At 42.1% G+C, this 13,159-nt stretch overlaps 2 protein-coding genes across 5 annotated transcripts in view; one reads left to right on the forward strand and one right to left on the reverse strand.

The window, feature by feature from the left end:
• RB195_007042 (uncharacterized protein) overlaps nucleotides 1–2,982 on the reverse strand; it is a gene marked incomplete at both ends in the record, with an annotated part of 28,486 nt that extends 25,504 nt beyond the window's left edge. For all 3 annotated transcript variants that reach the window (XM_064180458.1, XM_064180457.1, XM_064180456.1), the window contains 5 exons: nucleotides 184–299; nucleotides 419–585; nucleotides 649–802; nucleotides 882–934; nucleotides 2,851–2,982. In XM_064180458.1, the coding sequence (XP_064037326.1) occupies nucleotides 184–299; nucleotides 419–585; nucleotides 649–802; nucleotides 882–934; nucleotides 2,851–2,982 (622 nt within the window). The remainder of the gene's footprint in view (nucleotides 1–183; nucleotides 300–418; nucleotides 586–648; nucleotides 803–881; nucleotides 935–2,850) is intronic.
• Nucleotides 2,983–7,327: 4,345 nt separating this feature from the next.
• RB195_007043 (uncharacterized protein) lies at nucleotides 7,328–12,488 on the forward strand (the record flags this gene model as incomplete). Of its 2 annotated transcripts, none has more annotated exons than XM_064180460.1 (13): nucleotides 7,328–7,430; nucleotides 8,367–8,485; nucleotides 8,861–9,013; nucleotides 9,753–9,950; nucleotides 10,294–10,395; nucleotides 10,453–10,569; nucleotides 11,134–11,304; nucleotides 11,376–11,484; nucleotides 11,551–11,604; nucleotides 11,662–11,694; nucleotides 11,757–11,809; nucleotides 12,228–12,344; nucleotides 12,411–12,488. In XM_064180460.1, 13 exons carry the CDS (start codon nucleotides 7,328–7,330, stop codon nucleotides 12,486–12,488), a joined length of 1,407 nt encoding a protein of 468 aa, XP_064037329.1. The 2 variants fall into 2 exon arrangements, with proteins under 2 accessions (XP_064037329.1, XP_064037330.1); XM_064180459.1 differs by having other exon boundaries at nucleotides 11,427–11,484.
• Between the last annotated feature and the right edge of the window lie 671 nt (nucleotides 12,489–13,159).

Here is a 13,159-nt window from a genome sequence, read left to right on the forward strand (position 1 = left end):
TCCCAAAATTGCGTAAAAATTTGGAGAGAACGCATGTAAAAGGGTGGCTCTTGATATGTTACGTTAGTTAACCATTTAGAAGAAATAAAACCGATTCGATTTGGCGGAACACAAGCAAAAACCTGAGCTATTTGAACACCACAACGATATTTTCAAGAACCATAGGATAGGACAAGAAGAAACCTCTTCGCGGTCGCAGTTTCCTAGTTGGAGTTTCCTGATCGTCTAACAAAGACCCAAACTCGCATGGTCCAGGCACGAACTCTTGATCATCGTCGCTTGCGGTACTGCGAGCTGCACTAAAAATTCTTACGAATAACAATAAGTTGTCGTGAAGGAGGGGGACTAGTGATCTTTGAGACAGATCACTTCACCATTTTTGCTTCAAATTGGTCTGCGAAGAGGAAATACAACGAACATTACAGCATCACGTAATTTCTGAAGCCGTAATCTTTTCCTGCGATCTAGGCGTGGAGTATTACTTGTAGAAAGCGGAGTGTTAGGGCGCTGATCAGTAGCCGAACCGGAGCTAGCAGACGATTCAGTTGAAGGAGGGCGCGAATATGAGAAGGAAGACCTGACAGCCTGAAACCAGTGCACAACTTCTTTTTTATTCACAAATCACGTGTATGCGGTTACACGACAAACTTGTTCATTGCAAGCATCGTGATCGCTCCCAAATTCATACTCATCGTTTGAGTTTGTAACCGGAACGAATGGTTTGACGAACACTTCTCCGAGCGGGCACCTACGCTCAGGATGGAGACGTCGGTAAATCGGCGTCTTTTCTAACCGGGTGCAGCTGCAAGAGCAAATATGGTTTTACATCAACTACTGAACCATCTCCATAAAATTCTAGCGAATGAAGAAAATGAAGTAACCTAATCTGATTCTCTTTGCAATAGGCTGAGTTGAAAGGTAAGAAGGACGGCTCCTGCAAAAGAGCTCATTATTTTTTCGCAATACCGACATATTGTAACAGCAAATAAAAGGAGAAAAAAATATAAGAATAAAAATTAACACGGAAGAGAATTTATGGCTACGCATATCATCACCAACGCTTCCATCTCCAAAATTCCTCTAACTATCATTTCAGTAGTGAACCAATTTATCAGAAACCGCAGCCGCGAACAACACTTCCCACAAAAGAAGTGACAACAAAAGATGAATGTCTACACACTAAACGATTAACTGCCACAAACAGATTCCAATTTAACTCAGCTGGAATCCACTGAAAAAGCGAGAAATGCATACCTAACTTCTAGAAAAAGTTTTTTCTATTCAAACAATGCCACAAAGGAGCAGAAAAACTAATTAACTGGTAGTGTCAAGTGAAGCAAAGAGCCAAAATTGTTGACGACACTTCGTTCCGGCAAAAGTTTCCTATAGAACCTGACCCAATAAATGGCTGTACTGCTAAAAACTAGGTCGACGCAACGCCAAGTACTCAAAAGACAAGCCGTGACAAGACCAATTTCCTTCTGCCTCTTACTTCAGACGGTATGAGAACGGAAACTTGAGTATATGTGTGAAAATGTTATCACGGGGATTACGCGAGAGTTGCGGAGGAATATCGCACCAAAATCTACAAAAACAACTGGGCTTGGGATCGAGGTGGGACCATCGTGAACTTCAGTTATGAGAGGTACATACCAGCAAGGTTATTCACCAGATCCTAATCGCTACGCTCCTGCCGCTTACGCAACTGCACACGACTTCATGTCATTTTGACCCGACTATAACCGGATCTTAGGATACAAAAAAAGCTAATGGTGCGCAGTTACACGAATAAGTGGAGAAGAAATTTAATGCCTAAAATTACAACCTTACTACCTACCTAACTGACAACAGCCACAAAAAATGGAAAAGAATATTGCTAAAATTACTTGATCCTATTGGTGCTGTTTTATACGAGAACAAAGAAAAAGTATGAAGAACAAAACTAAACAATTTCCTAGGAGCATGACGCGCTTTGCGGAAAGGTACTGTGTACACTCTCTACTGAGAACTGAGTCGGAATGAAATATATCAATTTGACGACGCAACTGCAAGGAAATTAAACCTCTTATCGTTTTCCCTGAGTATATTAGACATCAGAAGAACTCAAAGCTATCAGTACGGACAATTTCTGCGTGAAAAAAAAGTCAGAGGAACGACTTCGGGCCATCACGGCATGAGCGAAATTTGATGTAGACGCCAGCGCTACCTTTTTACAAGTTAGTATCAAGCTGGTAGCAAGAGATACTATAGCTCTAGCGCGATACATGCATAGGTGCGAAAAGGAAGAGAGGGACTCTTTTCAGGGTCTAGCTCAAAGGGTGCAGCTCAATTGATGAGGATCCCTTCACCAACAGTGCGAAAGTAAAGGAGGTCCCTTCGAAAACCGTTCAAAAGTGAAAGGAACCCGTTCGTCAACCGTCCAAAAGTAATAGGGATCCTTTCGCCAACCGGAAAAAAGTGAAGGCGGTCAGAGCACCGGCTCCGACTATCGCATCCACGGATACGTGTTCTCATTTTGTGAAGACGCACAAGTGAAGTCGTCGAACGCAAGGGGTTTTCGCACACATCACGCGAACTGATGCATCAAGCTCTTGAATTAATGGGAGGAGCATCGCATTTTCATGGTGATAATTGTGAAACACCGGAATCGGCTCACTCTCGTGGAGAGAAACGAGTGGGGATTTAAAAATACGACGAAAACAAAATGTGAACTCAGTCACTAAAATCAACATATTATTAATCCGCTAGCGTCTTATGCTTTTGATAACAATTTTGAACAAAAGAGTTGAGCAGTTCGAATTTAATATACTACTGCTATCGACATAGTACTGAGAAAACAAAAAATCTCACATTAAGAGCGATTGATTTGTGAATTTGCTCGAGATCTGCGGCGTGTCTGCTAACATCGTCATCATCACTGAACATAAGTTGGCTCATCTCGAAACCATGTGGTGCTTGTTCCTCCAGAAGACAGCGTGACATGAAACATAAATATTTTTGCTTTTCATATCCGAAGAAAAACTTCTGAAAAATGGACACGCGATGTAATAGATCACCCAAAAAAGAAACTAATGCGAATAGAACACCGGGAAAATAATTACGCCACAATAATGCAACGCTCATTCTAAATTCACTAAACGTTAAAAACGTGCGAAAAATTTGACCAAAACACAAAACACGTTAAGGGCTAGCAAAAATAGTCAATAGTCTGTTATAACAGGGAGTAGAAGTGAATTGGCTCGACATGCATACTTTCAATAAAATATGCGGATAATGGAAGCCATAGAATTGTGACCTCCATTAGTAAAATATGCAAGCTTTTCAATAAAATAAAACCACGAGTGGGATCGAATACTTCTCCAGCATGGATTTGTACTGCAACATCCTCGATGGTCGTAGGTACTTCCACTACATAAATGCTGGGGAACTAACCTTCTAGTTTTATAGAAGAAGTCTGATAAAAAAAAAGAAGAGCTGCCTCCAATTGAGCATCTTCATCGCCAAAAATAATCCTTTTGCACATAAAAATACTTGATGCGGATTAACCTCAGACTAGTTAAGGCGCTCCATTACCAATTCGTATCGCGGCCCTATAATTTATTGATCGGCTCGGTTGCCAAGGACGCGGCGCGTTCTGCTCGCGAAGGGCACGCGAGGGTTGGGCGTCTCTCTTCGTTGCGCATTTCTTTCACTTTTTTTGTGAGCTCCGGAGTTGTCGCCTGGACACGAGCTGTCGCTTGAAGTTAAGTTGCTGTTCATTTGGGAGGTCTTCCGGTGTCTTCAGGTTCTTTCCTTCCATTCTTATCTGCTTGTATCCAGTTGTAACGCGCTGTGTCTTGTTTCTTTATCTGAAGAATAGATATTGTATGAATGCGTCTCATTCGATCCTTCATTGTGGTGGTGAGCAGTTTGCAGTCCTTATTACGGCAAGTTTACCGTCGAATACTTCCAAGAGGGAGTGTAATTATCCCGTGGGTTAGCGATAGAACTGCTCGCGGAGCTCCGTAGCTTTTCAGACAGGTTGACGTTTCGCTTATTTCTAGTTCAGGAGAATTGAAACAAAATATACCAACCGCAAAAGAAGAGTCAATTTCCTTTTCTATTGCACTAGGTGACTGAGCCAACCTAACTCGAGTTAAATGTAGCTGGGGGTGCTCTCACGCACACAAGTCGAACTGCTTTCCTACTGTATTTAGTGTCATTCGTGGCGGCCGCTTCGACTGTGTAGTACTGTAATCTGCCTGCGGTCAGAGCGCGAAAAAGGTTACAGAGCTAAATTAAATAGCTAAGTAAAGCCCTAAGCATCAGTTTTACAGGATCCACGACATGCAGGTTCAAGCTACTAAGTAAAAAGGAAGACAGAGCTGCAAATACTATTGTTTTAACTTAACCAAATCTTCCAAACAAGGGGGAAAATGTAGTTGTGAAGCCACTTATTGCCACTCACACTTCTGCACGATCTGTCTTACTTTTTTTCTCTTAGTGGCTTTAGCTTGCATGTCATAGATCCCTTAAAGACTAATGCTTAGGTCTTAGGGCGTCTGATTTAGTTATTTACTTCCAGAAATAAAGGCGACGCTGAGTGGTCACCTCCAACTAGGTTTTACTTCGAACAAGTCTAGTAGAAATAAACAACTAAGTCCTATAATGTGCTATAATGTCCAAAGAAAAAAAAACAGAAAATGAATTCCATAGCAGTCCAGGATTACTAAGAATGCATCGAACAACTTTTATTCCCACATTTCCGATTTGTATTCGCAAGTTGGTGGCCCCAAAAAAGACCGTTTGGTTAGCCTTTATGAAGGCTGCTCGCAATCGCCTGTTTGGGACGTTAACGGGACTTCCACAATCAGGGCAAAGTCGCTCCTTCCGCAGCCACGGTGAGCGAGCCATTCGCCGAATTCCTCGTTCGACTTCGATACAAGCTCCGGCCAAGTGGTAATCAGTAATCTGAGTGAAGTTACGAAGAGTCAGGAAGTTAGTTAGAGACATCCATTATGATAATGAAATGGTTTAACGACGAGAGCGGTTAACGTGTTCCATGGGCGTCTTTACGCCTGTTGTGCTCCGTGCCCTTTTTAGAGCTGTGAGTGTAGGCGGAGTCCTTATTTCAGTTCTGGTACAGTCGAAGTACCCTCCGCGAACGACACTAAATACAGTAGAAAAGCAGTTCGATTTGGGTGCATCAGAGTGCTCCCCGCCCCAACTACGTTTTACCCACCTGACTCTATCATCGGATAGACACACATTGCTACAAGAGCTTGTCTCTAGCTGTTTAGCCGTTGGAGTCCCTACTACAAGAATTGGAGGGCTAAAACAGCGAGGAAGTGTATTTCATCTGCTGCTGGTTATCGACTTCTCCATATCAATGGCTGACAGCTGATAATTGCTTCTTTCGCATCTGGGAAAAAGTTGTCAGTTATGACGAAGTATTTCCTGCTGCTCCTGAGAAGCTCGAGTTCATTGCAATGCAGATATGATCCCATATAGCCTAGTCCATATGTGTGTAACTTACCATGTTTTATGAAAATAGTCGAGTGAATCTCGACTATTAAGCTGCCAACACTCCATCTTATCGAAGCTGAATTGTAAAGTTAAGAAGTGTTGCAGAAATATGACGTAGAGGCAGCGTATCACGAAAGTGGCGTAGAACACGAGTATGGGCGTAGCCGCGCTCAATTCATCTTAATCGTCCTGAAAATCGACGTCACTGCGTTTATTTCTGCGAGGCACGTTAAACCTCGCAGGAACGCGCAGCGTCTACGAAGAAGCAGTTGAAAATCAGTAAAGTGTTCTCAACAGCCTTTTCAATTAAAACTAATGCATAAATTCTGAGGGAACCAGAGCATGCTAAAAGGTGGTGCCTTCGAACGTACCTCTTAAGAATAAACGTTTCATAAATCGTTTTGCAGGACCTTTAGGGGTATTGAGTATAAATGTTCCCTACATCGTTTTTCAGAACGTTTAAGGGGTATTGAGTGAGTGAGGTCACTAATACTCACGCTCATCCTCGCCATTTACACCCCAACTTTTATATTTACCTTTAGGAACCCCCATATTGTCAGTTTCAGGATACGCGGCCTTTAAGCTGTTTTTAGGTAGTAGTTGGGCCACTCAGTGGCGCTCTTATTTCTCGAAGTAATCAAATCAATCGGGTCCTAAGGCCTAGGCATTAGTCTTAGAGGATCTATGGCATCTAAACTATTGTCACTAAGAGAAAAAAAGTAAGCTAGAGCGTCGGGAAATAAGGGCGCCAGTGAGCCCCCCGCGCCAACCGCATTTCACCCGCTTTCATAGATTTCTCCGGCCGCGGGTCAAGAAATCACACGCAATCCCCAATTTCACGCGCTTGATTTGTCACACGGCAACGAATAGTGCCAACATTCAATGTTTGGTGTCCCGTGAGCCCACAATACTACGCGGAAAGTGCGTACAAAGGAGAAAAGGGGTGCAAGTAGTGACGCAGAGCTCGCAGTTCTTGCTCCACGTTGTCGATTCCCTATCCTTTACCATATGCGACGGGACGCATATGGTAAAGGATAGGGAATTGAATAAAATGAAATCGGTTTTGCATTATTTTCAAAATCTAGTTGCACCGCGCCTTGGCAGAGTTTTCTGAGCGGGGCAACTACGTGTTTTCCGCAGCACAAGACCCGAAAAGGGGTAGTTCCACACATTTGGCTGAGTTCAGAGCCGCGCGCCCATGCGGCTCTTAATTCTGCGGGCAGCCTTTTGCCGCACTCGAATCTCACCCGCCGTATTGCGGACGCACGTGGCAACGGATACCGGTCACCATTTGCGTCCGCAAAGGCGACAAGCCTGCGCGTTAGGTTTCAGGGTTTTTTTTGCGTCACGTTTCACTTTTTGTGCCACCCACTTTTCAAGAAAACAACACAATTTTCACTAGAATTACGATATGGGGCGGGGTGCGACTTCCCGCCTTGGAACAGGTCTTTCCCAGCCAGCAACGTCATCCTCAGCAGTGGTGCTGGAACTCGCATCCAACTTCGACATCATTGATATAGACTAGAAATAAAGGAACGCTAACGAACAAAATGAACGATCAAGCGATCATTTTAATTTCACCCTCACGAAACGAAACGATATAACAAGAGATAAGGCTGTCGCTGAATCTTCTTTCTTTCCGCATCTTGCCTGTTCGAAACCCTTGCTTCACTAATCAGTCGGTATTTCGATTGTCAGTAAAGGCTCTCAGTGTCGTTACTTATTCGTTCTTTGTTTTCTTTTTTCTTCGTTAAGTGTGCTTCAAATCGTGAATTACGCGATCTTCATTTTTTTTCTAACAGAACAACCTCCTCGCTGAAAGATGTCACGCGGTGGTCGAGCGGAGAATGGAAGTGTAAGGAGACGGCGAGACATTCGAAGCAGATCCCGCAGCCCACAAAAAGGCGATCAGAAGAGAATCGCAGGTATTTCCACTTGTAGCCAACACTCAGAAATAAATCTAGCACAAAAAATGTTCTCATATCACATAAACTTTAGTCAAACTTCTTAATCTTAAGTCAAGATGAGCTGCCGTTAAGTCGTCTGGGAATTTTTTTTAGGATGCCGGAAGGATGTTGGGTTTTGGTGAATTTCCAGGATGAACCTTTTGTTTCAGGCGTGTTCTTTTAGCTATGGATTGTTTTCAGTTTCAGAAGCAAAATTTCGGTCAGCTTCAATCTACTTCCTTCTTCTCATGGGCGGCCACAGCCAGTAATTTCTTCTGATTGGCGATTGGATTATATTGAGCACTATACTAAGTATCTGGGGAAGATATTGCTGTTTTCGACACTACCACTGTGGAGGGAATTACAGATTTCTACAAATAGCCGTGATCTCGACAAGAATTTCAGCGTATTTTCTCACCTTCATGTATTGTGGTAAGGGATGGGGTGCGCGGAATCATTTGCTCCTCCCTTGATTCTTTTTAGTGTTCGCACTAGTGATATATGTGATTGTTTTTTCTTGTCCGATATTACCTTTGGATGGTATCCCTAAAGAGCTAAAGGAACGGTTTGGGTTTTTTTTTTGTGAAGTTTACCTGAATGATCGATATTACTGAAGAATCACTGCTTTTTGCGTCGTCTCCTACTCGTTTATAGTATCATTAGGAATCACACTACTCCGAAAGTATTGCGATATAAAACAACTGATTTTATTAACTACACGATTCAATGAGATCTTTCATATTTTGTTTTCCTCCATTCATTAGTTGCGCACGGGATTTCTGCTATCATTGCAGAGTTGGTATGTAAGTTGTCGAGTTGTATCTCTTAGTACTAAGAGTGCCGAAGATGACAATAAATTGATAGTGCTTTGCAGAGTCGTTCATTAAATATGTGGTAGCTTTTAAACAGCTTCAGGAGGACGTGACGGCGACAGACGCAGTGGTGCTAACGACCGAATGGTGTTTATCACCAACCTTGCGTATGAGGTTCGCTGGGCAGAATTGAAGGACGTACTTCGTGAGCATGGTGGAGAGGTTCGCCTTATTTTCTCCTCTTTCGTGCGGATGACATGATTCCCACAGCTTGTCGTGGGATATTTGAAATACGACTCTAGAAGTACGCTTATTCTGTCTCAGTCCGTAATTATGACATCTCTCTTCTTGGTCAGGTTAGCGAGTGCTGTTTGTACCTGTTATCTACCTTCAGCATCAAACGGGTAACTGGAGCAGTAGCTGTTGATTGACTGACTGCTGACTTAACAGAATCGTTTACATATTAATGATATACGCGTTCTCTGAATTGATCATGGTCGTCATAGTTATCTTCGTGCAGTAGCTTTCTCTGGGTTCTTCTGGAAAAGCTACACATAGTTTTCCTTCGGATTAACCACGGTCTGAAAATAACTTTAGGTCGTTTTTGTCGAGCTGCTGGAGGACCGTAACGGACAGCCGAAAGGAAACGCAATTGCGGAGTTCAAGACAAAAGAAGGCGCTGCAAACTGCCTCAAAAATCTCGATGGATTTGAAATTCGCAAGAGAAAAATGATCACAAAGGCCATTCGCGTATGTTGTTCTCGATTTTTAACAAATGGTGAAAGATTCTTTCCTGTCCCACTTGGGTTGCTCATAGCGAGCGGTTTGATTCCTCTTTGTCGCCTTTTCCTCACATGCGCTGAGGTAGTTTGAACTTGTTCATGTGGTTCGACTCTGTTCGGTCCTGTACGTATTCAATTATCTTTTAAAAGTGCTACCCTTTCCAAAGAAACAAAACTGGTCGTAAAGGAGATTGTTCGTGGAAAATGTTGAAAAGACCTTTAATTGGATTTAGGATCTATTCCTTTCGCGATTGTAGTGTTCGTGAGTAGCGTCATATCTGTATTGCACGACTACGTTGAGCTTTTCTGAGGGTAGAAGTTTGTTTCACTTATCGCAGTTTTATTCAAATGCTTCGCGACTTCTCATTAAGCGTGCGGCTATCAGAGTGCTACACTATTTATGAGTAACGCTCGTAGGATCCCTGTGGAAGTCCGTCAATAAGTCAATAACCAGGAACTTGTACAGACTAGTAGTAATCCTCTACGTAGTAAATGTTGAGTGCTGTGGGCAAATGGACGTATAGAGCTACATCGCTCTATTGTCTTTCCACTCCCTGATGCACACATTTGAAACGAATTTAATACTTTTGTAGAATTGGAGATGAAGTTCATGCACCCGGGATTTGTAGTTGGTCATTGAGTGATGGAAAGGAGACGGAGGCATTGAGCTTCATTAATGTTTTCCTTCTAAGTACACTACTTTCTAGGATCCTATTGCTTTTCTCCGCAAAGTGCAGGAGGAAACAGGTATTGACTACTTGGCTAAGTGTGCTGGCATTGGACGTGGACGAAGCGATGAGCGTCCAACTCGCACTGGGAGCTATGATTTATTTGGACTCAGTCCCGAATTCCTACGTCAACACAGCATTGAACCACCGCTTTGTGACCGTGTTTTTATTGCAAATGTAGGTTTCTCACTGTTTGACCGCCACAAAGTTCCACCAGCGCGCGTGTGACCGAGAATCGTTTTCGGTGCGGAAAAAGGACAGTGCAAGCTTTCATAGAAACTTCTAGAAGTCGAGTGTAGAATGTCAGAAATGTTGCTCTGTTCCAATTCTTCTCTTCTTATAGTAGGCATATGTAGACTGCAAAGTCGCCCTTCGGCGATTTCTGTCAGGTTGCTGCCCCGATTGATATTCATCAGTTGGATGTACGGGCAGGTTTATTTTACTCGCGCTGGTGGAACAATATAGGCAGGTTTTGCGAAGTATTGAATTGATGCAGCCCCTCACTGCTTCCTTACTCCAGTTGTCGTTTAACGTTGGGACTGCCCGTATCTATGAAATTTTTGGTCTTGCCGGTAACATCGTCTGGATGGATCTTCACATGGACAAGGAAGGGAAAAGCAAGGCTAGTAATTTTTTTCTCACATCATTTGGTGATTTTTTGCTACAGTTATTATTTTAGGGAGTATGCGTACTTCAGTTTTCACATCCTATAGAGGCTGTTCAAGCGATTTCAATGTTCCATGGACAAAAACTTTATGACCGCGTTCTTGTCGTAAAAATGGACAGATACGAGAAGGTAAGAGAAGAATTTATGGTAATGACATTCTCAAATTTACCGTTTTACTCAAAGTCATGGTGGATAAAATTATCCCAATTTTTGCAAATTGTGTGATATTGAAGTTAGCACCGCCAATCTTCGACTATCTGTTCCACTTTATTTAAGATTGGTATTGCTGAGCTCTCTCACAACCTAATCTATCCTGATCCCTTACCTTTCAGACGGTTTCGATTGTTATTTGTACTGTAATAATTAATAAATTTATGCGAAACGAAGGGGGCATCACTTATGCGGATATTGCTTTCAAGTAGCGAAAACTAGACTTTAAATGACCACAATAATTGAGAATGTAAAAGGAAAAGTTGGAGCTAGTTCTTTCTTTTTTTTTTGTCAAAGAACTGTTAGTAGAAATTTGCAATCCTAAGCAGCAACTTACAAGAAATGAAACAGCTGCTTTTCTTCTTCTCTTTTCTACACATTGCTTCAAAGTTTGGTGCTGTTCTTCACGTTATTATTTTTCTAATGTCAAATATTATATATATATATATATATATATATCACATAAATTGTTCACAAATTCAGAGTGAACCAAATCGTGAAGGCGCTCTACCGCGTGGTCTTGAGAGAATTGGAGCTGGACTTGGGGCCAATGGAGCTCCGCTTACTGATATTGCTTCTGTGGTAGCGAGTATGCGCGGTGATTCTGTGGCACCACCTACACCTGTAGCTCCTGTTGCATCACAGCCTAGCCAGGTATTTCGGAGCATCTCTACATCGTTCATGTGTATTCGTCCTCATCTCTTCTTATATGTATTCCATCATAGTTTTCATTTGGTATGGGAAGTGGCGTCGTATCATCTACCTCTGCATTCCAGTCTAATCCATACTCCGGATCATCACATATCTCGAATGGTCAGAATTTCGCTTCACTAGGTGATTTCTTTTATTTCGTAAGCTCCTAACTGAATCTCTTGTTTTATAAAGCAGTGCTTCGTTAAGGTAGTGCAGTGAGCTCATTTTCTTCAGGACTTGGTGGATTTGATTCAAGAAGGGGTACGTTTTAGGCATTTGCAAACATTCTTATCATTCATAACCCCTTTTTTGTTACAGATGATTCATTTGTCGGGTCCGACTCGCGAAGAGGTAGGTTGTCATTTTATAACCACATAAAAACAAAATGAAAAGAATATCTTTTTTTTTTTCAGATGATCAATTTGGGCTCAATTTCAACGTCAGCAGAGTTGTAGCCATCAAGAATGTAGGTTGAAATCATGATAACCTCAAACTTAATTAGTGCCTAAACTTCTTGGTAATTGTCTTTTAATAATTATTTCGCTTAGAGTACCCGAATAACCTGAAATTTTGACTGCTGAAATGTGAAGTATGTATTTTTTAATACGCGAAATCATTACTTGGCGCAACTTAAAGTCCATGTTTCCAAAAATTAAGTGGAACTTTTTTTTTCTTCGCTTCGTTGACATGATTAAAGCTTTACAACAGTTTTACAGCAATTGTTGCCTCCAAATCGTTCTGAGTGATAGCTTATGCCCTTTTATGGATCGGACTATTCTCCAAAAATAACAGTTTCCTAACCTTCCAGTAACTTGAACTACTCTTCTTTGTTGTGCAGTGTTTGCACGGGTTTATAATTGTTCTGCTATTCCCGGAGATTTTAGCTACCATTGGATTACACTTGGCAGATCGTTCGCGATCGAGTTCAGCAGTTCGGGGAGACGGAATCTGTTGAAATGATTGCGCCTGGGGTGGCACGTATTCGCTTTGCTCTTATTCAGGTATTTTGTTCTATGAGTCTTTTCATAGTTCAGTTAAGTAATATTTTATTTACAAGTGCATTTAAGGACGCTGAACGTATGCGTGGGGCGCTTACAGGAACTAGCGTGGAAGGTCGTACAATTTCAGTCGAGTACATGCACTGAGACATTTTGCAGTGTGGAAGGGCAGTCTAAAACTTCAGACTTGTCTGTCGTCTTGGATCCTCTTGAAGTTATTTTCTTAATTTTATCCTTTGTAAAGTAATCTTGTTAAGGTTCCTTCTATGAGAGTTTTTGTAGTTAACAGTTCTCAGAACCATAACGTTGACGTTGTTGTGTCGCTTAATCTAATTTTGTTCCTCTTCTTGGGATTTTGTTCTGTTTTGTCTGATTTTATTTTCGTCTGTTTACGTATCTGGAAGAGCATGCTTCCTTTTCTTTTACGTTGGCAACTCCTAGAGATGTCATTCCAAATTCTCTGTTTGTTTTGCAGATGATACTCAAATCTGTCGCAGTTACCCATTTTTAGAGCGTTTGTGGGTTTGTCCTCGGCGAGATAAAGTTGTTGTATCCGAGTATTGTGTGAGCATCGCAGCTTAGGCTCAAAGCTTATCACGTACGTCACTGTCTAAGGGGAAGAAGAAAGGTAGAGAGGCTAGATTTTTCGTAGATTTTTTTGCCAGTGCCTCTGAGACATCACGTATGCATTGGATATGTAGGAGACGCAAACATGCCACACTCCAATCGTCATGGATACGCAGATAACCATTCTAGCTGCTTTCTTGACCATAGAGATGCTGAGAAGCACACAGTTACAGGTGAACATGAAAGGAAGA

This window comes from Necator americanus, chromosome I, assembly GCF_031761385.1.
Source record: "Necator americanus strain Aroian chromosome I, whole genome shotgun sequence".
NCBI lineage: Eukaryota > Metazoa > Nematoda > Chromadorea > Rhabditida > Ancylostomatidae > Necator > Necator americanus.